At 46.5% G+C, this 25,543-nt stretch overlaps 2 protein-coding genes across 2 annotated transcripts in view; one reads left to right on the forward strand and one right to left on the reverse strand.

The window, feature by feature from the left end:
- The window catches only part of TCF20 (transcription factor 20), a 103,570-nt gene that overhangs the window by 62,587 nt on the left and 15,440 nt on the right, over positions 1 to 25,543 (reverse strand).
- Positions 10,339 to 25,543, forward strand: part of LOC125107013 (translation initiation factor IF-2-like) — a 33,516-nt gene continuing 18,311 nt past the window's right edge. The window contains 1 exon segment of the mRNA XM_047741566.1: positions 10,339 to 10,551. Coding sequence (XP_047597522.1) covers positions 10,339 to 10,551 — 213 coding nt within the window.

A 25,543-nucleotide genomic window follows, 5' to 3' on the forward strand; every position in this document is an offset into this window, starting at 1 on the left:
TTGACTCCAGTGATCTCTCTAAAAAGAAAAGAGGCAGCAGGAGAGTGAAGAGAAAAACCCCGCTCTCAGGGCTCCCACGCTGCGGCCACAGAGGCCGGCTGAGACGGCCCACCGGGGGCCACACTCCTTTGGACAACCTAAATTCTGGCAAGAACCGAATTCTTTATCATTTGAACATCACTAAAGCAAAGTATGGTAAATCCACTTAACAGAACAGCACACACTGGTTAGAAACAACTGTGCGGACGCGCGCACCGTCCACAGTCCAGGGCGGAAGAGCAGCGAGCACAGGCACACCTCGGAGATGCTGCGGTTTGGGTTCCGATAAAGCAAGTCCAGTGAATGTTTGACCCAGCGCGTGTGAAAGTGGTGGCCATACTCGACTGTAGTCTGAAGCGCGCAACAGCACTGTGTCTGAAGAAACAACGTCCAGGGGCACCTGGGCAGCACAGTCGGTCCGGCGTCCGACTCTTGGTTTCGGCTCAGGTCATGATCTTGGGGTTGTGAGATCAAGCCCTGTGTCGGGATCCGTGCTCAGTGTGGAGTGTGCTTCTCTCGTTTTCCCTCTCCCTCTCCCTCTGCCCCCCCGCCCCAGGGCTCTTGCCCGCTCTCAAATAAATAAATCTTTAAAAAATAGAAATAAAACAATGTATGTACCTTAATAAAAAATACTCTTAAAAAATGCTAACCAGGGGCGCCTGGGTGGCTCAGTGGGTTAGGCCTCTGCCTTCAGCTCAGGTCACAATCTCAGGGTCCTGGGATTGAGTCCCGAGTTGGGGGCTCTGCTTGGCAGGGAGCCTGCTTCCTCCTCTCTCTCTCTGCCTGCCTCTCTGCCTACTTGATCTGTCAAATAAATAAATAAAATCTTCTTTAAAAAATGCTAACCATCCTCTGAACTTTCAGCAAGTCATAATCTTGATCAAAGATCACCATAACAAACATAATAATAATACTGAAAATGTACAAAATATTGCAAGAATTACCAAAATGTGACAGAGACACATCCTAAAGCAAACACTGTTGGAAAAATAGCCCTGATTAACTGGCTTGGTGCAAGGTTGCCACGAACCTTCCATTTGTAAAAAAACAAAAACAAAAAGACAAAACCACCACGGTATCTGCCGCGAATCTGCGGAGGGCAGTAAAGGGGACTCGGTAAAACAAGGACGCCTGTAGGCGCGCACCTGTATTACAGTCACAGCGCTCTCAAAATCAGACATTCATCTGGTCCACAGCCAAAGAGAACGGTATGAAAATTAAAACCTTGTGACTATTCAGGGTGGCAGAACTGTGGTATGTATTTTCTTCTCTTCCATTTCTATTTACATTAATGTCTGTGTAGAAAATAATCACTTTAAAATTTAATTAACCTCATTTAAAAAATTTACCCCTCACCCTATTTCAAAAATACCCTTGCTCCATCTGTTCCTACTGACAGCAAAGCCCTATCCTGGCCACGGGGAGGAAAGGAAGGCACAGGAGAGCCCACAAGTCCAGAGCAGGTTGGAGGCAGAGGCACCTGCCAGGCAGCATCTCTGCTCCAGGAAGCCTGGCGCCAACGCCGCGGGAGCGCCGCAGAGCTGTGGGGCCCAAGCAAGTGTGCGCGCAGAAATAACCAGCTTGGAGCTATTTTTCAGAATCAGGCCTAAAAACAGCTGAATTCCACTCCACAGTGGGCAGGCCTATTTTTAGATACAATCTCAAACAGCCACGAGGTTGTAGCATCCTATCAACTGTACGCGTCTGTGACTGTACAGAAATGCCATCAATTTGCTCCTGGCTAGGCCAAAAGAGGCTGCGTACCTCCCCACCTGATGACTACCGTCATCTTCACAGGGGCGTCCCAAGATCAATTCAGATGATCACATCTGTGGCCAGGATGGCCAAGAGTTCTTGGAAAGGGGGCAGGAGCAGGGTGAGGGGCTAGCTGGGGTTCCCGGTGGATTTCTCCTAACTGCCCAGCTTGAGGGCTTTTGAAGATGTTACTGAATTTTCCCCCCATTTAAAGACTGTTTGAGTACATAATTTCTAAACCTTCCCAGACAAAAGGGTCACAAAAAGCAATCAGTGTTGCTACTCAGAGGCAAAAAGTGTCTCATTTTATAATAGCAACAAAATTAAAAAGATACCAGTGGGCTAATCCAAAGGAGAAATGGGCAAAAGCTAGATGATGAAAATAACAAACTTTACTGAAGGACCCCAAAAAAGGAGAGCTGGAAACACAATGAAATAGACAAACTAGAATGCACAATGTATCTAGACAAAAAGAGACCCATTTTACCAAGATCAAGTCTCCAGATTAGTTCATAAAACTAAGAGTTCCAGTCAAAATCTCAGTAATATATTAAAAAACAATTTTGAAATAATTTCAAGTGTACAGAAAAGTACAAGAACAGTACCATGTTCACACACTCCCTTCAGTAAGATTCCCCAACTCATGTTTTAGGTCATTGGCTCTAGTAACGACGCACACTCATTACCTATAATATATCCACCACCACCCCCGACACACACTTACCCACCCACACCCATCAGCTTTTTCCTGACCTTTCTGAGAGCAGGCTGAAGACATAAAGCCCTGTCAACCCTAAATATCCCAGTATGCATATTTTAAAAAACAAGGACACTCTTGCATGTAATCAGCACCTAACTCTCCATATCAGGAAATCAACACCACAAATCTAATCTGGTAAACTGTCCAAACAGTATTTCTTTTTTTCTTTCTGATCCAAGATCCCCTCCAGGAACACAAGTTGTCATGTCTCATTGTGTCCTGTTGACCTGGAGTGGTTTCTCAGTGTTTTCCTGACTTCCACGCCCCTCCCATCACATAGGATGGCCCTCCCCTTGCATGTCCAGACTCTGCTCTCACGCTCCCCGCAGCAAGACCGGAGAAACGGTGCTGCTCTGGCTATCGACCACAGCAGGAGACACACAAGGCGAGCCAACCACTGTCACCTGGTCAAAACCCATCTCTGCCAGGTTTCTCCACTGCAAAGCCACTACCGTACTCTTTGTAACCCATAAGTGTATAGTGAAAGAAATCCTGAGATTTTGCCAGTATTTTGTTCTTTGTCAAACCACCACCCTCGATGACTCCTATGTGAATCAACCCACCTCTCCGATGGGTGCCAGACGGTGATTCTCTATTCATCATTAGCGGGCATTTCCCTCCTCAGCCATTTATGCGTTCATCGTTTGATGCTCCAGCTGTCCCAGATTTGACCAGTGGAAACCTCCTCAGACTGGCCTCTGTTCCCTTTTGCCTCATTCCATTCTTTGAACGTTCCCTTACTTCCTGGCCAAGACGTCTTGGGCTCATCTTGTGTTTTCCCTGCCCAAGCCCTGCAACTAGCCATTTCTCCAAGGACACCAGATTCCTTTTGGAGGAGGAGAATAGTTAGAAACAAAGAACTGGGGGCTAGTATTGTGGTGAATAAACACATTGCTACTGGGATGTCATTGCTTTCAGCTAGAAAATATTATGTACATCAACACCCACACCTACAACTACTTCTGTTGACACGGTGAGAGGGTGAAGAACCAGGAGTTCATCTTCATGCCTCCAATTCCAATCCAACACCCTCAGAGTTCTTCCTAAGCTTCCACCTTTCCATGTGTGTAACTCCCTCCTCAGACAGAAACTTGGCTCCCATTGTCCTCAAGATACACTTACGTACCTGCTTAATCAATTTACGCTTCTGCAATGTAAGAAATGTAATCTCCCAAACTCTGCAACCCCGCCCTTCACACCCCTGCACCGGCATCTCCTCAGGAATGGGACCGCCCACTGCCTCTGCACAGCAGTGCCCGCACAGGTTTTGATAAATAAATTCTACAGCTTGGAAAAGGAAAATTTGCAAAGGTAGTCAAGAAAACGTGGAAAACTGAAAAGTCAGGAGATATTTGCTCTACTGTGTATCATAACTTTTTCTAAATTATAATTAAAATAAATTCAAGGCTATTGGGATAACATGCTACCTTTTTGGGAGAAAAGGAATTGTTAGACCTCATTTCACAATATTCATAAAAAACAAGCCCCAGGGGAATGAAAAAGCTAAATCTCTCTCTCTCTCTCTCTCTCTCTCTCTCTCTCACACACACACACACACACACACACACACAGGCATGGTTGTTTTTGGAAGAAAACACTAATAATCCTAAGGAACCAAGCTGACATTCAGTTTTGGGTTTCTAAATGTCATTCTTCACTAAATGAAACTAAGGCTTCTTGGGAAAATGGCTGATATTCCAAGGGGCAGGCCAAGTACGAGGTGTACGCCTACACTGCTTGAGTGTGCCAGAAAGCTGGGACATCCTTCCGGTCTAAAGGAGACATGTCAAAGAAGCCTGAGGGGGTAACTTGAGATTTTGTAGAACTGAGCTCTTTTTTCTTTTATTATATTAGATAAATTAACAATGGAATTTTTCCAAATTAGCTCCTACAACTGTGTGTGTGAATATCGATAAATTTTAGGTATTTTTTTCTAAAGATTTTATTTATTTATTCGACAGAGAGAGAGTGCACATAAGCAGGGGGAGCAGCAGGCAGAGGGAGAAGCAGGCTCCCTGTTGAGCAGGGAACCTGATGTGGGACTTGATCCCAGGACCCTAGGATCATGACCTGAGCTGAAGGAAGACACTTAAGCCACTGAAACACCCAGGCAGCCAATACTGATAAATTTTAGAAACAACAGTTGCGAAAAAGGCCTGGTGTTTGGGAGCATGGATCTAAGTGGGGGGAGGGCTGGGTGATGAGTACACAAGCACCATTATTAGTCTAGATGCTTTTCTATGTTTGACATATTTTGCAAGTAAAATTCTAGTTCCCATCTGACCAGTTTGAAAATGTACCACAGAGCTCATGATCCCTAAAGATCCTTTAGTGTTTCTGACACCAACAGGATTTCCAGCTTCATCTCTCGTGACCTCCCTTTGCACACTACTTCCAGGGCCACTGGACTTCTCTCCATTTCCCCATGTGTGCCTCAGACCCCCCAGGTCCTTGCCCAAGCGGTGACCCATGTGTGGAATGCTGGGACCCTGCCCACTTCCACTACCTGCCTACCCAGACTCCTGTGAAGACCAGCTCACATGTCCATTCTCCAGAAGCTGCCTTCTCCTGGCAGCTCAGACTCTGAACCGAGACAGGTCAGGTTCTAAACCTCGTTTTGTAGCTCACTGCTAGTGAGAGCTTGAGCAAAATACTCACTTCTTAAAGCCTCAGTTTCCTTAACTGTAGAAAAGAAACAGCCCAGGAGTTTGCCCTTTGTAAGGCAAACAATTCATTGCATTATTCTGCCAAGAGTTCTGGTACCGGAAGCAAGCTCCATCTTTTCTTTCATTACTGATAAATTTCAAAACAACAAGGGCAGGGGCGCCTGGGTGGCTCAGTGGGTTAAAACCTCTGCCTTCAGCTCACGTCGTGATCTCAGGGTCTTGGGATCGAGCCCTGCATCGGGCTCTCTGCTCAACAGGGAGCCTGCTTTCTCCTCTCTCTGCCTGCTTCTCTGCCTACTTGTGATCTCTGTCAAATAAATAAATAAAATCTAAAAAAAAACAAAACAAACACAAAACCAACAAGGGCAGAAAATAGCTGGAAAGGATACATACCAAAACATTAACTAAGGGAGGGACTTAAAAAAAAAAGAGAGAGCGACTATAGTCATGTGTCATTTAACACTGAAGCTGAAGCTCTGAGCGTGAAGGAAAGAGAACCAGAGCGAGGATTCAAGATAAAGACCTAAGAAGGGGGGATAGAGAAAGCGTAAGGACAGTCCCTGCCCTCAAAGAGCCCACGTCTAACATGGGAAACATTTACACATAGGAATGTCCATCATTCGATACACACCTGACCAAATACTACATCACAGGCATCGATTCTAGGTTCTAGGGATGCGGCTTTAAAGAAGACACAAAGTCCCAACCCTCTCTGAAAACTGCACTCAGAGACAAAACAAACAACAGACACATGTAAGCCAGGGACCAGGAGAAGCTAAGAGGGAAATAAGGGAGGCCGAAGGGACGGAGAGAAGGATGGAAAGGAAAGGACGGGAGGTGTGGCAGGGACCTGAACGAGCTCAGGGAGAGGCCGCACAAAGACCCCAAGGTGAGCGCAAGGCCAGAGGCAGAGCAAGCTGGGGAGAAGAACCAAGTGGCAAAAGCCAAGCTCAGGGGCGCCTGGGTGGCTCAGCTGGTTAAGCCTCTGCCTTCAGCTTAGATCATGATCCCGGAGTCCTGGGACTGAGCCCCGCATCAGGCTCCCTGATCCTCAGGAAGCCTGCTTCTCCCTCTGCCTCCACTTCTGCTCACTGCTCGCGCTGTCTCTGTCAAATAAATAAGTAAAATCTTAAAAAAAAAAAAAAAAAAGCCAAAGCTCAGAGGGAGAGGCAGCCAGAGAAAGGGGTCCGAGCACAGGCCTTGCTACATGGGGCCCACTGTGGAGGGGGTGTTCGCTGGAGAGGCAGAGGCTCAGGTCCTGAGGGCCGAGCCGGTCGGAATCTGCACGTAACGAGCTGCGCAGCAAGGCTCGTGCCCGCCACAGTCTGGAAAGTACTGACAAAGGGCCTCGCAAGCCGTGCAAGAACTTGGGATTTTATTAGGACATACTCTGGTTTCAATTCTCGAATGGCCACTCTGCTCTGTGGAAAACAGGCTCTGGGAGGGGCAAGGGCAGGCGCGGGGAGCTGGTTAAGAGGCTACTCGAGTCGTCTGGAGGAGGGACGCCGGCCGCCCAGATGCATGCGGCGCTGATGGAGATGCTGATATGTGGCCAAAGAAAGGGCAGGTTCTGAAGCTGGAGCCACAGGAAACTGCGAATGGACCAGAAGTGAGCGGGAGGGACACGACAATGACCACAAACAGCAGCAACCGACACCCCTGAGCAACGGCACGTGCCAGCGCGCCCCACGGCCTCCGCAGGTAGAACTTCAGTCCCACTGGGAGGGGACAGTCCCACTGGGAGGGGACAGCCGCTGTATTAAATTGAAGACCAGGAGGCAGACAGCACTTCCGGAACTGCCCAAGGCCTCCCAGCTTGTCCGACGGCCGCCTGGGTCTGAGCCCCAGCAGCGGGCCCGGAGCCTCTATTCCAGCACCGTCCTCGATGGAGCCACTGTGAACCCCGCGCCACGGCTGGAGCGGGACGCGACAGGGTGAATCAAGGGAATCAAGGGTGGCGGGAATCAAGGGTGCTCTGCTGGCCAGGTTCCTTGTGTGGTTCCTGGTGGACATCCAAGTGGGGATGTCAGGTAGACAGCTGGCACATCTAGACCTCAGGAAAGGTAGGGATGGAGATACGAATGGTAAGGTCCTCAGCGCGAAGACCGTATTTAAAGCCAAAGGAGTGGATGAGATCATCCAGAGCGGTTTTTCAAACCGAAGGTTGTGAAATCAATTTAGTGGGTCATGAACAGCACTTAAAATGGAAAATAACAGAGTCCATGGGCCAGAGTGAGATGAGGAACTGTTCTGAGAGACTCCTGTTTCAGCTGTGTCTGTGTGCACTGGCGAGGGCAGGGCGTGTATACCAGGCTGACATTTGGTTTCGTCAAAAAAAAGGTTTAAGCCACGTGTGGGTCCAGGGATTCTGTACAGGATTGATCTTTGAGTCACTCTAGCACTTAGAGGCTGTGAAAGAGGGAAAGAGCTACAGAAGGAGAGTTAAGGGAAAAAAGTAGCTAGTGGGGGCAAGAGAAAGGCAATGTGGGGCCCCCAGGGGTGAGTGAGTGTGACATGCTGGACGGGGGTGGGCTGGGGAGGGTCACGCAGCGTGACCCCAAACAGGTATCCAGAAGTAATTACGGGACAGGGAGGAAACACGCAGCGCTGTGGGAGCACGGGGAAGGTGACCTCTTGAAGGCCTGCTAGCTGGGAGCAGAGTGGAAGGGAGAGTGGAGACAAAGAAGATTAGGACTTTATTCTAGACCCTGAGTGTGAGGGGACAGCAGGCTATCCAGTGTGTCATTTCCACAAAGCGCAGATATCCACTTGTTCGAGTCTCCTTTAGTGTCTACTCTGTGCCGGGCTCCTCACCAGGCCTGGGAGTACAGGGATGACTAAGACTGCAGGAGAGGAGGAAGGCGACTGCAGGAGAGGAGGAAGGCGACTGCAGGACAGTGACATCAGGGTCGCGAGGCAGAGCGGGTCACTGCCATTTTCCTCTCCAACCACACTGCTCACTACTGGCCGGCCCACACCCACCACACTGGCCAGACTGCACACTCAGTACTCCTACCTCTTGACTTGTGCTTTGCTCCTCCCAAAAGTGTTCCCTAAATCTAAGTCACTCTCCTAGGCCTGGCTTGGGTCTGACCTCTTCACGGAAGCCTTCGAGCCATGCCCTACTCTGTGACCTTGCCCTTCCTGAAGAGCTACGGCATTTCTCATTCACACACCATCTCCAGTGCCTGGTCGCTGCCTTGTCCTTATTTCCCTCCCTCGTGTAAGCTCATTTCTGCAACTAGGACACACATGTTGAAGGCATGTAGCAAAGGTGTCTGACATGGACAAGGCGCTCTAACAGCCAAATACTTGCTTCCCCACCCTACAAGACTTCCATCCAACTTCCACCTCAGCACTGCTACTGAAATAGGTCCGACCGTGTCACTTCGGCCTCTAAAACCTTCACTGGCTCCTAATTACCAGCAAACTACACATACAGCCCTGTCCTGTCCTCTCAGACATGCCCTGCAGCCCTTCCTTTCCCTGCCTCCCAAACCCCCAACACCCTAAAGCTGGAACAGTGGCTATCAAAGCAAACACAGGTATACCTCATTTCATTGCACTTCCTGACACTGAATTTCAATTTTTCTTTTTTATACAGACTGAAGGTTTACGGTGAGCTGGTGTCAACCTGGCCATTTTTTCAGCAGCATTTGACACGTCAGGTCTGTGCCACATTTCAGCAATTCTCACAATATTTCCAATTTTTTCATCATTATTATATGTGTTATGGGGATCTGTGACCACTGATCTTTGACGTTACTACTGTAATTGTTCTGGGGAGCCACAAACCATGGCCATATATGGTGGCAAACTAAAACTTAAATCAATAAATGTGTGTCTTCTGCGTATTCCTCCTTCCTTCTCTTGCCCTTCTCCTCCTCTCCTCAGGCCTCCCTACTCCCTGAAACATAACCATATTGAAATTAGGCCAATTAATAACCCTACAATGGCCTTCGTGCTCAAGTGAAAGAAAGAGTCACACATCTGTCACTTCAAATCAAAAGCTAGAAATGATTAGGCTTAGTGAGGAAGGCATGTCAAAAGCCAAGACAGGCTGAAAGCTAGGCCTCTTGCGCCGAACAGCCAAGTTGTGCGTGCAAAGGAAACGTTCTTGAAGGAAATGAGAAGTGCTACTCCAGTGAACACATGAATGAGAAAGTGAAGGAGCCTTCCTGCTGACGGGGAGAAGTTTTAGTAGTCTGTGTAGAAGATCAAACCAGCCACAACATTCCCTTAAGCCAAAGCCTAATCTAGAGCAAAACTCTCCATTCTGGGCAGGCTGAGAGAGGGGAGGGAGCCACAGAAGTCTGAAGCCAGCACAGGTGGGTTCGTGCGATTTCGGGAAAGAAGCTGTCTTCGCAACAGCAGGGTGCAAGCAAGGTGAGGCAAGTGGGCATGCGGAAGCTGCAGAAAGTTCTCCAGGTGGCGGAGCTGAAGTAATGAGCGTGCCACAGCGAACAACAGGTTCTCAATGTGGACCAAACCGCCTTACTTTGGAAGAAGATGCCATCTAGGACGGCCACAGCTGGAGAGGGAAAGTCAATGCGTGGCTTCAAAGTTTCAAAGGGCAGGCCGACTCTCTTGTGAGGGGCTAATGCGGCTGGTGCCTTCAGGCTGAAGCCCAGGCTTATTCCCCAGTCTGAAAATCCTAGAACCCTTAAGAATTATGCTAGGTCTACTCTGCCTGGGCTTTCTAAATGGAACAACAAAGCCTGGACGTCACACACCTATTTACGACACGGTTTGCTGAATCTCGGAAGCTCACTGTCGAGAACTACTGCTCAGAGAAAAAGGATTCCGTTCAAGGTATTACTGCTCATTAACCGTGTACCTCTGGTCACCCAAGAGCTCTGATGCAGAGGTACCACGAGACGAATGTTGCTCACGATGCTGCTAGCACAGCATCCATGCCGAACCCCAGGGATCGAGAGTCATTTCAACTTTCGAGTCTTACTATTTAACAAACGCGTATTGTAAGGCTCTAGCTGCCATAGACAGTGATCCCTCTGATGGACCGAGGCAAAGTAAATGGAAAACCTTCTAGAAAGAATTCACTATTCTAGATGCCCTTAAGCACATTCATGATTCATGGGAAGAGGTCAAAATAGCGACATGAACAGGAGTTTGGAAGACGCGGATTCCAACCCACGATCACGGAGGGCTCTGAGTGGTTCACGACTTAGCGGAGAGATCATGCAGATGCGGCGGACGCCGCGAGAGAACTACAGTCCGAAGCGGGGCCTGAGGCTGGGACGGAACTGCTGCCGCGTCACCGTCAGACTAATGAGGAGCAAAGAACGTCGTTTCCTGAGACGGAAGGTCCTGGTGAAGCTGCTGTGAAGACTGCTGAGATGACGACAAAGGATTTAGAACAAGACACACATGCAGCTGCCCAAGCAGTGGCAGAGTCCGAGAGGACGGACTCCGATTCTGAAAAAGTTCTACAGTGAGTATAATGCTATCAAACAGCATCACACGCCACAAAGAAACCACCACAGCCACCCCACCTTCAGTCAGAAGCCACGTGCCCGGAGGCAAGACCCTCCACCAGCCAAAAGATGACGACTGGCTGAGCTCCGGTGCTGCTTATAGCGTTTTTTAGAAGCAAGTTTTTTTTTTTTTTAAAGATTTTATTTTATTTGATAGAAGACACAGCAAGAGCAGGAACACAAGCAAGGGGCGTGGGAGAGGGAGAAGCAGGCTTCCTGCCGAGCAGGGCGCCGGATGTGGGGTTCGATCCCAGGACCCTGGGATCACGATCTGAGCCGAAGGCAGACGCCCACCGACTGCGCCACCAGGCGCCCCCGGCTGCAAGTATTGTTTAAACTAAGCTGTGCACCTTGTTTATTTTTCCGACGTCCTGCTACTGTCCACTTAACACACTACAGCACAGCAGGAACGTGACCTTCATATGCACTGAGAAACCAAAGTGTGTGGCTCACTTTACCACGGTGGTCTGGAAGCAAACCCACCGTAACTCCGAGGGATGCGTGTACACGATGAAAAGGTGCACAGAGACTAAGGTAAGGAGACAGCCACCAAACTCTTGACAGTGGCTGTCCCTGGGGTGGGATTGTGGGGGACAGTCACCTTCTAGGAAGTGGTTTAATGTGCATATTAACTTTAAAACAAGAAATACCATTTAAATAGCAAAGAAATTTGACAATTGCAGTTACTTTTATTGAGGGCTTACACTACGTGCCAGGCCATATAGTACAGTTTTTTTTCTTTTTTTTTGAGAGAGAGAGAAGAGAGAGCGCGCGCGCACACACACACACACACACACACACACACACACACGCAGCGGGGAGGGGCAGAGGGAGAGAGGGAGAGAGAACCCTAAGCAGGTTCCACGCCCAGCTCAGAGCCTGATGCGGGGCTCCAACTCACAACCCTGGGGTTCATGACCGGAGCCAAAATCAAGAGCAGACATTTCCTACAGTCTCGTTTAATTTTAATAAGTCCATGACGTAGTCATTAGCCACTGTGCAGATGAGGAAAATGAGGCTCAGAAAGCTTAACTCTCACAGGGTTACGCAGCTTATTAGTGAAGAGGAAACGCTGCGATGTAAGCCCGGGTCTCATAAAGAACGTGCCCTTTACCTCTCCTGTTCTTAGTCATGTTCTGTGTTCTCCAGGCCCCACCCCACCCCGCATGCACCTTCTGCAGCCTTTCCTTCGCTCCAGCTGGTTCTTCTGCCTACGTAATACTAGTTTTGCTGACATACCACTGACCTTGAAAGTCTAATGCAAATCCCACGTTCCCCCAACTCCTCCCTGCGGCCGTGCCTCGGTCAGCATTATCTGAGAGCTCTTCACCCTCCCCTTGCCCCACAGCTTGGGACTTGGCTCTCCTACTGCCTCGCACATAGCAAGCATGCAAATGCCGGGTGAGTCAGGTTGACGATACAAATTCTCCTTCTGACAAAAGCTAAGATAACAGATGGAGACCGCAAGTTTTCACCTGTGAGGGAGGGTGATCCTGCGAACCATCTCTATAACTGCTCCCTCACTCCCGGCTTTGAGCCCCGCCTCTCGTTGACGCATGAGGAGAGGGAGGCTGATCTATACCTTTTCCACGAAGTGGCTGAACACAAGAGCTACCATTTCGGATAAATAAAACAACTTACTACTAAATAACATAAATCAAAAAGTTTTTAAAAAATGTTTTAAAGGGCTTTGAAAATTTGCTACCTTTTCCCAAAGGTTCTCACCTTTGAAAGAAAGCACTTAAAAAAAAAAAAAGATTTTATTTATTTATTTGAGAGAAAGAGCAAGAGCACAGGCAGGGAAGAGGGGCAGAGGGAGACGTAGGCTCCCCATTGATCAGGGAGCCTAATGGCGGGCTGGATCCCAGGGATCATGACCTGAGCTCAAGGTAGACACTTAGCCAACAAGAGCCACCCAGGTGCCAAAAGAAAGCACTTTTTAAGTTCAGCGCAAAGAAATGCAAAATTATTAAAAGATACTTCACATATACACAGAGACACATGAGCTAGTGAATCAGATGTGTCTAAAATGCAAAAAGGTCTTTCAACACCAACTGACCACATCTGAAATTATGAACAGTAGTTGAGTCCAATCAACATATTAGAAAACAAAAGTAATAGCCCAACAATCCTAGAAAGGAAATACAGGATGGGACAGATTTTCACGTGTCCTTGGCCTGCTTGGGCAAAGCAATGAGAAATGCACTCGACCAAAGCATAAAGACTTGATTTTATGGGAGGTACCAACACCATACAACCTGTCAAATGAAGCAAAAGGCCAGATTGAGTTCTATGTGGAGAGTCCACTCCAGATAAAAGCCAATGGACCTTTTTACAGTTTCTAGGGTCCTCTCTGTGTGGCTGGGGACGCAGGCACAGGAGGACCACCGTCTGGATGGTTCATTCCCGTGGAAGAGCACAAGAGGAGCTGAGCTGAGCTGACACACTCCACGACTCGCACTGCTGCCTCCTAACGGACCACAACTCCAAAATCCTGAGAAGCAGTGTGTTAGTTCTTGTTAAACGCATCTATAAATTAAGTATCCTTCTAAAGGTTATTAAGGTTTCTGCTTAAAAACAGAAAAACAGGGCCGCCTGGGTGGCTCAGTGGGTTGAGCCTCTCTGCCTTCGGCTCAGGTCATGGTCTCAGGGTCCTGGGGTCAAGCCCCACATCAGGCTCTCTGCTCGTCAGGGACCCTGCTTCCCCGTCTCTCTCTGCCTGCTTGTGATCTCCCTCTCTCTGTCAAATAAATAAATAAAATCTTAAAGAAAAAAAAACAAAACAGAAAAACAAACAAACAAAAAAAAACAAGAAAATTCCACACCTATAAATAGCTCAGAGGATTGTTTCAAACATGGTACAAACTTCAAAACTGCAACTCCCAAACTAAAGAGTCACCTCTAAGTATCCAAAGAAGTGGTTTAAGAGATTAGCAAATTAGGAGCACCTAGGTTGCTTGGATGGTTAAGCAACAGACTCTTGGTTTCCGCTCAATTCATGATCTCAGGGTCCTGAGACAGAGCCCCAAATCAGGCTCTGTGCTCAGTGAGAGATCTGCTTGAGACTCGCTCTCCCTCTCCTCCACCCCCCACATGCTCATACTCTCTAAGATAAATAAACCTTGGGGGATACTGGGTGGCTCAGGCAGTCAAGCATCTGCCTTTTGCTCAGGTCATAATCCTGGGGTCCTGGGATGGAGCCCTGCACTGGGCTCCCTGCTCAGTTTGGAATCTGCCTCTCCCTCTGCCCCCTGGTTGTGCACACTCTCTCCCTATCTCAAATAAATAAACAAAATCTTTTTCTTAATTATTTTTTAAAAGATTTTATTTATTTATTTGACAGAGAGAGCGAGCACAAGCCAGGGAGCGGCAGGCAGAGGGAGAGGGAGAAGCAGACTCCTCACTGAGCAAGGAGCCTGATGCAGGTCTCAATCCCAGGACTGTGGGATCATGACCTGAGCCAAAGGCAGCCACTTAGCCAACTGAGTCACCCCGGCGTCCCAATAAATAAAATATTTTTATTAATTAATTCTTAAAAAAAGAAATCAGCAAATTAATCTGGGGCTGGAGGATCTTTAAGAAATAAAAAGACATCATTTCAGTACCTTAAGATCTTTGCAAGTGGCTTTAGCTCTAGACTGTATTTCAGGTTTTCATTTCATTTCAAAATGCAGGGAGACTGGGGGGAGCGGGACATAACTGTAAAAAGGAGGGTGTCAAGTACACATGTAACAGGCGCTGAGAGACAAAAGAAACTGCTCCTACAAACTGTTTGCTCTTTCCCAAGAGATCTGAGAAGCAACAGCCATAAAACCTTCCTCAACTGGGGCCTCGTTCAATGGGTCATATCGGAGAGAGGAGCCAGAGGGTGTGCTCCAGCCAGTACACAACCATCCAGCCACCTCTCCCAACCACTTCCAGGACCACGAGAGCATCGAGCACTGCTCTCTCACTGACAGTCAAACTCAATGTCTGGAAGAAAGATACCAAGAAAAATTTGTTTCAAAAATCAACTGAAAATAGAATTTCACTTCACCAGGCAAAATGAGCAAAAACACAACTTTATTTTAGCAAGATACAATTGCTTTCCCTATCAAACTTGTTTTCAATAGTCTCCTGAGTGATGCATTGGAAAAATACTAGATTTAGAATCAGGAAGCTTATATTTAAATACTTATTGGTTTTTGCCACTTGTTCTGTGACTTGGGCAAGTTATTTAACCTGCCAGTCCCACTTTACTCATTTGCAAAAATGGCAGTTAACCCACCTTACTGCCACACAGGAATGTTCCACAACGAACGTGTAACTGTTAAGTACCACATAAATTAAAATGATCATTATTAGTCTCACCATCCTCTCTGACTCTCCCAGGTAAATGTCTGAACCAACGAAAAAACAGGCAAAAGAAAAGCGACAAGGGAAAAACCTGGAAGAGGCACTGGCTGTTAGTCAAGCAAATAAATGAAATACAACGAAACCCTACAAAAAGCCAAAAAACTGCTATGACTGATAGAAAACCACTCTATGACAGCTAATTCCTATGTCATTCTCTAATTAAGAAAGCTCCCACACCCTGGGATCTACAGCCCATTCATAAAAATCACAGCAGGGTTAAATCCTCACCAGCCCTCCTAATTCACAATCAAAATGCCAACAGGGCACATTCTTACTCCATAGGCAAGAGCCACAGCCACAGGACCAATTCCCACACCTACCTCCCCACTGAGGGACAGTGGCCTGACTGCTGGAGACCCACGGGGTCTCTGAAGTACAGGAGAGAGTGCCTCGCCCTCCCCCGACCCACTGGCATGAAATGAGCAAACACCAACTTCAGTGACTCTGAAATAAGGCAGCCGATGAGAAGGCATCATTGCCTGCGATCCCAAATTTTGACAATAAAAGCCAAATGACATGAACGTTTTCTGAAATATCAGATACTAACAAATTTTCTAGATAGTTAATAATAACAGGTAAAATTTATCTAGTGATTACTGTGAGACAGGCAATATCCTAAAAGTTTTCATGATTAACTACTTGAATCAGTACAACCACAGGGAAGTACAATTAATATTTCCATTTTTGGACAAGAAAACAAAGGCACAGAACAGTTACTTGATTAAGATCATACTGCTAAAAATTAAAAAAAAAAAGAGCATACCGCTAATGAGTGGTAGAGGTGGGATTCAAAAGTCATGCGGTTGGCTTACTCTCCAAGAACTTGCAGTTCTTGGAGAACCCTCCCACAAACCCTTTGTGGATTTCCCAATCAGTTCTGCCATCTCCTACTCACTCAGCATCACACTGAGGTGTAAACAAGACTACGGTGTCGTGTCTCTCACCTTATGGTCACTTGTTTCTAGGTGAATGTTAGGATAACACGAGCGCAAGAAAATAAGGTCTCATATTCTGCAACCAAAAATGATGGACTAAGTAATGTGACACAGAAACTGGATAACATACACATGTATCTTTTTAAAGTAACAAAAAAGTAACAGGGAGTGAGAAATTGCTGTAAAAGAACAGAGATCCAAAGATGTAAGACCCGGGGCAACTGCTGATCTGCCAGTGGTGGCCAAAGAGGTCCAGGGGCAGGTCTGGTCCTTCAGGGCCCTACATAGGGAGATACTCTGTCGGCCGCCCTGCACTGATCAGTGGACTGGGGCCCTAAAGGGCAGCATCCCAGGAGTAAGAGTGAAATGGAAGGAAGTCCGCCTCCCCATGGATTCAGCTTCAAATCACCTGGTTAGGCCAGAAAATCTAAAACTCTCCACTTGGACTAATGTGATCCCAGTTTGCTAGAACCCTTAAGCACCTGGAAAAGCAAATAAAAATCCTCCTTGGAAAAAGACATTGAAGGCCTCTAATTATTTCTATAAATAATGTTTCAAATACCACGTTGAACATACAAACATAAGAACAGACAAAACACCATGAGTAAGAACCATCAAAAACAGTCACAGACCCAAAGGAACTCCAGATAATGGAATTGAGAGATTATAGAACAACTATATTTCCTGTTTTTAAAAAAGCCAAGCTTGAGAAATTTAGCAGGGTACAAGACTCCATAAAAAAGCAACATAGCAGATTTGAAAAGAACCCAAACTAAAAAAGGTAATAAACCCATCCACTGAGTTCTTAATTTCAACTAAGCACAGATGGGTCAAAGAGTGACCTGGTTAAATGCAAGACAGGTCAAAATTAACTACCCAGAAAGAAAAACGGAGAGCGGCAAAAATACAGGAGACAGGGTAAGTGACGAAAAGGACACAAAGAGGAGGTCTGACACATCCATGTAATTGGAGCCTTGGAATGAGAAAAGAATGGGGGCAAAGCGACATGGAAAAGAACGGCTGGGAATTCTCTGGAACAGGGAAGAGACACCAGCCACAGACTCAAGAAATCTAGAATGTCTTCTAAAAATGGCACGGCCCACTCTCTAAGCGTAGTGCTGCAGCTCGTTAACCCAGATCCCACTGCAGTCCTACTAGGGGCTGTACACGGGGAATAGAAAGGCAGAGCGTGCCCAGCATGTGAGGAGTTCAAAGTCAAGTACCTAGAAGACAGCTGTTAAATCATCATAACCTAATGCACTCCACCTCACATGCTACCAAAAATAGGGGGAAGAAAGGGAAAAGGCAAGAAGAAAATGCTAGAAGTATTTAAAAGGAAAAACCAATGAACCTAAAAAGCAATGAAACGAAAAGGCACTGAAGGAGAAACAATACAGAGGATCCAACGTTCTCCAATGGTCCAGGCCTAGAAGCTATTTCCATTCTTTTTACAGTTCTGGTCAAGCGTCCCTCACAATCTGACTGAAAATCCTTGGCATGAGAAACTCAAAGAAGAATCTTCTCCTCATATTATCCCCTTAACCCTATACCTAATACGAGATTTTTAAAAATGATAAATCTGGGGGCGCCTGGGTGGCTCGGTGGGTTAAAGCCTCTGCCTTTGGCTCAGGGCATGATCTCAGGATCCTGGGATCGAGTCCCACATTGGGCTCTCTGCTCAGCGGGGAGCCTGCTTCCTCCTCTCTCTCTCTCTCTCTCCCTGCCTGCCTCTCTACTTGTGATCTCTGTCTGTCAAATAAATGAATAAAATCTTTAAGAAAAAAAAAAAAAGTCCAAGGATCTCTGCCTTCTATTAAGCTCAAAATGCTAAATGAACCCTCTCCTCCAAGAAGGTAAAAGAGACGGACACAGCTTCTAGAACACAGCACATGCCCACGTAGGGACTCAAGTAGGAGTGGAGCTGGCTGGAAGGTAAGTAGAAAACCCTGCGCCGAAGGTGGAAAGCTGACCTGCAAAGAAGCAGGCAATACATGTACCAACATGTTGACGAAACGAGAGGAATCCTTTCCGAAGCAAAGTTCTAGTGAAGTTTCTGGACAGGCTGTCTATCACTGGCAGTGCTCCCGTCATTCTGTGTTTAGAGTGTGACGGTCAATTAATATGACATGATTCAACACATACCCCTCAATGTCTCTGTCTTAGGAATAAAGTGGTTTGCAGTATTTTATGTATGCTGGGACCACTTTCCGAGCTTGGTTTCTTCACATCTCCTGGGTCTTGTGAGCTGTATAGGCTTCAAAGATATCGGCAAAAAAAATACAGTGAGTAAATAATAATACAGGCATCAAATTTCAAAATAATTCAACACTGCTATTTCTGGGATCCCACTATTGTTTGAACCTGCACACAGGCTTATTCATATCTAAGCCAATATATCTAAAGTAACTTATTCAAGTGATACTAGAAGAAAAGAACTCCAAATTCCCAGACAATGAAAACTGCCTATCTGATGTCCGATAAGGATCCAGTATCCAGAATATACAAAGAACTCTTACAACTCAACACTAACGAGACAACACCACTAAAAAATAAGCAAAGGACTTCCACAGATAATTCTCCCGAAATGATACTGAAATGATCAATAAGCGCATGAAAAGATGCTCAACATTATTAGGAAAACGCAAATCAAAACCACAGTGAGATCCCACGTCACACCCACTTCTAGGACTGTGATCAAGAGCCAGGAAATTACGAGTGTTACAGGATGTGGAGAAACTGGGATCCTCACACGTGCGACGTGAACGTAAAATGGTGCAGCCACTCTGGAAGCCAGTCTAGCAGTTCCTCAAATGTTTATACACAGAGTTACTACCCATATGACCCAGCAATTCCATTCCAGGTATGCACCCCGAAGAACTGAAAACAAAGATACAAAGATGCCTGAATGCCAATGTTTACCGCAGCATTATTCAAACCAGGCAAAAGGTAAAAACAATCCAAGTGCCCATCAGATGAATGCATGAGTCAAATGTGACATATACACAATGAAGTATTAGTCAACCATGAAAAGGAACGAAGCTCTGACAGCTGCTACAACATGGATGACCTCTGAAAACATTAAGCTTTGTGTCCAGACACAAAAGGACAAATACTGGATGATTCCACTTACACGAGATACCTAGAACAGACAAATTCAATAGAGACAGGTAGATTAGAGGTACCACAGCCTGCGGCCAGCGGGAGGAGGGAATGAGTAGTTATTGTACAACAGGTGCACAGTTTCTGTTTGGGGGATGAAAAGGTTTTGGAAACAGACGGTGGTGACAGTTTCACAACACTGTGAGTAATCAATGCTAGTGAAATATACACTCAAAATGGGTTAAAATTGCAACTTTTACTGCAACTAAAAAAAAAGTTAATAGTCATTTTGGAAGATCATTTGACAGTTTCTTACAAAGCTAAAATATTTTCATCAAGGGGGCGCCTGGGTGGCTCAGTTGTGAAGCATCTGCCTTCGGCTTGGGTCATGATCCCAGGGTCCTGGGATTGAGTTCCTCAGAGGGCTCCTGGGATGGAGCCCCGCATCGGGCTCCCTGCTCAGTGAGGAGTCTGCTTCTCCCTCTCTCACTCCCCCTGCTTGTGTTCCTTCTCTTGCTGTCTCTCTGTCAAATAAATAAAATCTTAAAAAAAAAAAAAAAATTCTTATCACACAATCCAGCACCTGTGCTCCTAGATGTTTACCCAAATGAGTTGAAATTTCTGTAAACACAAACACCTGCACATTAATGCTGACAGCAGCTTTGTTTATAATCGCCAAAACCCGTAAGCAATAGAATCGTCCTTCAAAAGGTAAATGGATATAAGCTGTGGTACACCCATACAATGGAATACTATTCAGTGATAAAAAACATGAGTTACCGAGACACAAAAAGACACAAACTAATCTAAATGCACATGGCTGAGTGAAAAACGGGTCTGAAGAGGCTACATAACTAGATGATTCCAACTACTTGACGTGCTGAAAAAGACAAAACCAGAGACGGTAGAAAGATTAGTGGTTGGGGGCGCCTGGACGGCTCAGTCCTTGGGTGTCTGCCTTTGGCTCAGGTCATGATCCTGGGGTCCTTGGATCGAGCCCCCCCATCGGGCTCCCTGTTCAGCAGGAAGCCTGTGTCTCCCTCTCTCACTCTCCCTGCTTATATTCCCTCTCTTGCTGTGTCTAATCTTAAAAAAAAAAATCAGGGCGCCTGGGTGGCTCAGTGGGTTAAGCCTCTGCTTCGGCTCAGGTCATGATCTCAGGGTCCTGGGATCGAGTCCCACATGGGGCTCTCTGCTCAGCAGGGAGCCTGCTTCCCCCTTCTCTCTCTGCCTGCCTCTCTGCCTACTTGTGATCTCTCTGTCAAATAAATAAATAAAATCCTTTAAAAAAAAAAAAAAAAGCAGTGGTTGTCAGGGGCCCAAGGGGAGGGAAGGGATGAACAGGTGGGTCAGAACAAACTTTTAAGACAGTGAGAGCATTCTGTATGATGATGTATACTGTAATGGTGGATATAGGACACTATGTCTTCATCAACATCCACAGAACATACAACAAAGAGTGAGCCTAAAAAGAGCCATGGATTTTAGTCAACAGTAAGATATCAATATCGGTTCATCAACTCTAGCAAATGCACCACACTAACTAGCAACGTGAGTAACAAGAAACATCTCACAGCAGTGGGATTAGTCGGGTACATTTAGTGTAACTGAACAGATACTGATACTTCATTAACGTACTATTAAGAACTGAAGCAGGTCCTCAGTCAGGGCATATGCTACAATGCGGATGAACTCAGAAACTCGCTGAGTCAAAGAAGCAGGGTAAAGAGTCACACGTCCTAGGATTCCGTTCACATGACGTCGTCACAGCAGGTCAACCCACGGACAGACAGCAGATTGCTAGTTGCCAGGCAGGGGCCGGGGATGGCGGGGAGGGCCTTAGCTGCTTACGGGGCGTGGAGTCTCCTTTGGGAGTCATAAAAATCTTTTGAAACCGAGATTGTACATGCACAAAGCTGTGAATGGACTACATGCCCCTGACCTGTTGAACTATTCACTTGAAAATGGTTAATTCTGGGGCGCCTGGGTGGCTCAGTCAGTTAAGCATGTGACTCTTGGTTTCAGCTCAGGTCATGATCTCAGGGTCGTGAGATCAAGCCCCGTGTCGGGCTCACATGCTGGGCATAGAGCCTGCTTGGGATTCTCTCTCCCTCTGCTCCTCCCCTCCCTCACTTGCTCCCTCCACACTTCTCAAAAATAAATAAATAAGTTAATTTTAAAAATAATAAAATGGTTGATTTTGGCCAAAGGGTATTGAATTCACAGTTGTAAGATGAAAATTCTTCTTCATGTACTTCATGAAACTTCATGTACAGCATGGTTACTACAGTTAATAATATATTAAAAATGGTTACTTTTGTGTTTTGTGAACTTCACATTAATTAAACAAAGATCTGGCTGGCTCAGTTGATGGAGTGTGTGACTCTTGATCTCAGGGTTGTAGGTTCAAGCCCCATGTTGGGTGTAGAAATTACTTAACAATAAAACCTTAAAATCTTAAACACACACACACACACACAAAACCAAACCCAAGGATGCATCTCTCAGTCTAAAAGAACCCAGGACACCCAAGAGTGAGCAATTTTATGACTTGGTCTCTCCTGCTCCTCGTCATGCATCCTGGCTCCCTCCCACGAATTTCAGTCTCCAGCCCTGCAGACCTTGGAAATACTGAACAAGCCGCTATGAAAGTTTCAAACACGGAATTCACTATTGTTTAATACCGACCTACTTCTCCTGTAAGATCTGAGCTCAAACACTAAAAGCTAACCTTTCACCATCATCGTCCTAAAATATCTCTGGATACCTTCTGTAACGCTCATTTAAGAGGGACAGAACAACTGTTTTGACCCGAAGGCTGCTTCCCGCTGCGCGATGCCAACCTTTCTGCCCATCACCTTGGGACCTTGATCTTGCTAAGGTCATTGGCTCTTACCCCAACCCCTTTTCCAGAATCACACGTTGTCTTCTAGGGTCTTCCCTTCTCCATGGCTAAATTTTCATAAGGTTCATACTGTTCTAACACGTCCGTTTCCCTCACTATACTGCTGACACCCTGAGGCAAGTCCTGGGACTCATCCCAGAACTCTGAAAATCAACTGCTCCTCCTCTAGTCATCTCTCCATCTGGCTGCCGGCCTCCTCCCGCAGAAGAGGAGACTCACCGGACTTCATGCTTTACTGACCCCCTCCCCACCCCTGCGCCCAAACTCAGCTTCTCTTCAGAAACATTCCTGACCACCAAAATAATCCTTGTCCTGTGCCAAAACTAAATGCCATTAATTCTGTCTTTCGTCTACCTTTGTTCTTCTCCACTTCAAGAACGATTCACAGTCCGCTCACATAGTCAGTGCACCACAGAGGATGTAAGGATGTTGACACTACAGTCTTTGCCTTCCGAGAGGACTGGGGAAGGAGGGTGAGAACACGTTCAGAAGAGTATAATACAAAGCAAAGATTAAATATACATAAGAAAATTACAAAATTCCATGAGAGAAACACCCAGTTGAGGGGATGTTAGGTTTCATGGAAGAAGGAGCAAATTAAAAAAAGGCCTTGAAAGCCCACGATCTCCAGAGATGGAGCACAGGCAGGGGGCACGGGCACGGGACTGAGGACACCGAAGCCACAGGAGAGCACGCGTGTAGGGAAACCAGGAGATGGGCCGGGAAAGGCAGGGATGGGCAGGGGAGTGGCCTCCTCTGGAGCCCTGAGCAAGGGAAGGCCTCCACATTTAAGCCAGCACACAACTGAGAGGGACATGACAAGAGCTGTGCTTCAGACGCTATCCTGCAGTGGTTAGAAGCTGGACTGGGGAATGGGGAAGAGTCACCCTTCGGGACACACGACAGCAGCGCAGGCAGGTCTCCCACTCCCTCACTCGAACCACTTCCCAGCTCTCCTCTCCACAGCAGCCTCGTCTCCTGCTCAGCTGCTCCTCAGCATCTCCTCTAGGGACACGTCTTTGAACTCCTTTGCTTAAATCACTAACTAAAAAGGAAAATAACTTAAGAGTCAGTCCTACAAAAGTGATTCGAGGCACATCGTACGGACTGATAGGACCTATGGCACAGACTCTCCACACCAAATATGTGAGCCCCTACTGGGTCCCATGTACAGTGCTAGGCAACAGGGATGCACAGGGGAAGGGGCCCGGGTCTACCCCATGAAGCTTACACTTAAGTGGAAGAAAGAGATAAAAGACAACATGTCAGATAAATGCTGTGAAGGGAGAGAGTGAGGCAGAGAGCAAGTGCGAACACAGGGGCTGTCTGAGCTCAGGTGGGTGAGGAAGGAAGCAGCCGGACAGTATGCATTTCTAGAAGGTGCACATTTTACATTACAAGGGAGGAGGAGGTTTTGGAGCCACAAAGAGCTGGGTTCAAGACTGGATTCTATCAATGGCTGAGTGACCTCTTGCAAATGACTTAATCTCTCCTGAATCTCTTTACCTCCATTTTACAGGTAAAGTACTGACCTTACAGAATATAAATACTGGGGACGCCTGGGTGGCTCAGTTGGTTAAGCAGCTGCCTTCCGCTCAGGTCATGATCCCGGCGTCCTGGGATCGAGTCCCACATCGGGCTCCTTGCTCATCAGGGAGCCTGCTTCTCCCTCTGCCTCTGCCTGCCATTCTGTCTGCCTGTGCTTGCTCTCTCTCCCTCTCTCTCTCTGACAAATAAATAAATAAAATCTTAAAAAAAAAAAAAGAATATAAATACTGTGCACTTAATAAAAGATATATAAATGTTAGCCGTTAGATCAGTGGCTTAATACACGTAAATTATCTTGCTGCTATATTTGCCATAAACTGTCTAAAACAAGTGAGTTTTTGGGAGATGAACCAACTATAACAGAAACCTGGGAACTGGGGTGCCTGGGCGGTTCAGCAGGTTGAGCGGCCAACTCTGGATTTTGGCTCAGGTCATGATCTCAGAGTCCAGGGATTGGCCCAAGTTGGGGTCCATGCTCAGTGCTGCTCAGTGCTGCATCTGCTTGTCACCTCTCCCTCTGGTCCTCCTGCCCCCCTCAAGGTCTCTCTCTCTCAAAATAAATATATGGACAAAATCTTAAAACAACAACAACAAAACACACCTGGCAATATTTCATTAAAGAGTATTAAGAACCACCTTCATCTACACATAAAAATGCAGTTCTAGGGGCACCTGGGTGGCTCAGTCGTTAAGCGGCTGCCTTTGGCTCAGGTCATGATCCCAGGTTCCTGGGATCGAGTCCCGCATCAGGCTCACTGCTCAATGGGAAGCCTGCTTCTCCCTCTCTCACTCCCCCTGCTTGTGTTCCCTCTCTCACTATCTCTCTCTCTGCCAAATAAATAATAAAATCTTAAAAAAAAAAAAGACTTATTTAAAAAAAATGCAGTTCTATTATTCAGTGACAAAAAATGAGCTACCAAATCACAAAAAGACACAAAAGAAACTTAAATGCATATAACTGAGTCAAAAAAACCAACTGACAACAATACATACTGTATGATTCCAACTCTATGACATTCTGAAAAAGGCAAAACCATAAGACAGTAAAAAGATGAGTGGCTGAGAAGGGTGATGGGGGGATGAGCAGGTGGAACACAGACAGCCTTGGGGCAGTGACACTACTCTTTGTAATACTGTAACGGGTACACGTCATTCTCCAATTCTCTAAAACCACAGAACGACACAGCATCCAGAGTAAACTGTAATATAAACTATGGGCTTTGGGTGACAACGATGTGTCAGTGCAGGGTTATCAGCTGTGACAATGCACCTCGATGGTGGGTGATACTGACAGTCGGGAGGCTGCACGTGTGTTGAGGCAGGAGGTGTGTGGGACATCTCCGTACCTTTGCTCTCAATTTTGCTGAAACCTAAAACCACTCTAAAAAATAAAGGTGGGGTGCCTGGGTGGCTCGATTGGATTAGCGTCTGACCAGCTCTGGTGTTGGATGTCCCGGTTCTGGGACTGAGTCACTGAGCCAGTGTAGGGAAGCCTCGCTCAGCAGGGAGTCTGTGTCTCCTTCTCCCTCTGTCCCCTACCCTGCCATTGTGCCCGTGCTCTCTAATAAATACAGAAAATCTTTAAAAAGTAAAAAAATTTAAAAATAAAGGCAATCTTTTTTAAAGTGCAGAAAAATATGTACTGAACTGTAAAAAGTTATCTCTGGAGAATGGTATTATACACCTTTGTACTGTTTTATACAGTGAGCACATACTAATTTCATAATAAAAAGACACATGTCAATAAAAGACAGTTATAAAAGTTAAACTAAAACACAATGCTAACTTTCTTGACTTGTTTTTCTCTAACATACATAATTCTCTGTGTAACTACTTCAACAAAAATAACTATTTTCAGGCGCCTGGGTGGCTTAGTTGGTTGGGCCATTGCCTTCGGCTTGAGTCATGATGCCAGAGTCCCGAGATCGAGTCGCGCATTGGGCTCC

The sequence above is a fragment of the Lutra lutra genome, chromosome 8, assembly GCF_902655055.1.
Source record: "Lutra lutra chromosome 8, mLutLut1.2, whole genome shotgun sequence".
In the NCBI taxonomy this organism is placed as follows: domain Eukaryota; kingdom Metazoa; phylum Chordata; class Mammalia; order Carnivora; family Mustelidae; genus Lutra; species Lutra lutra.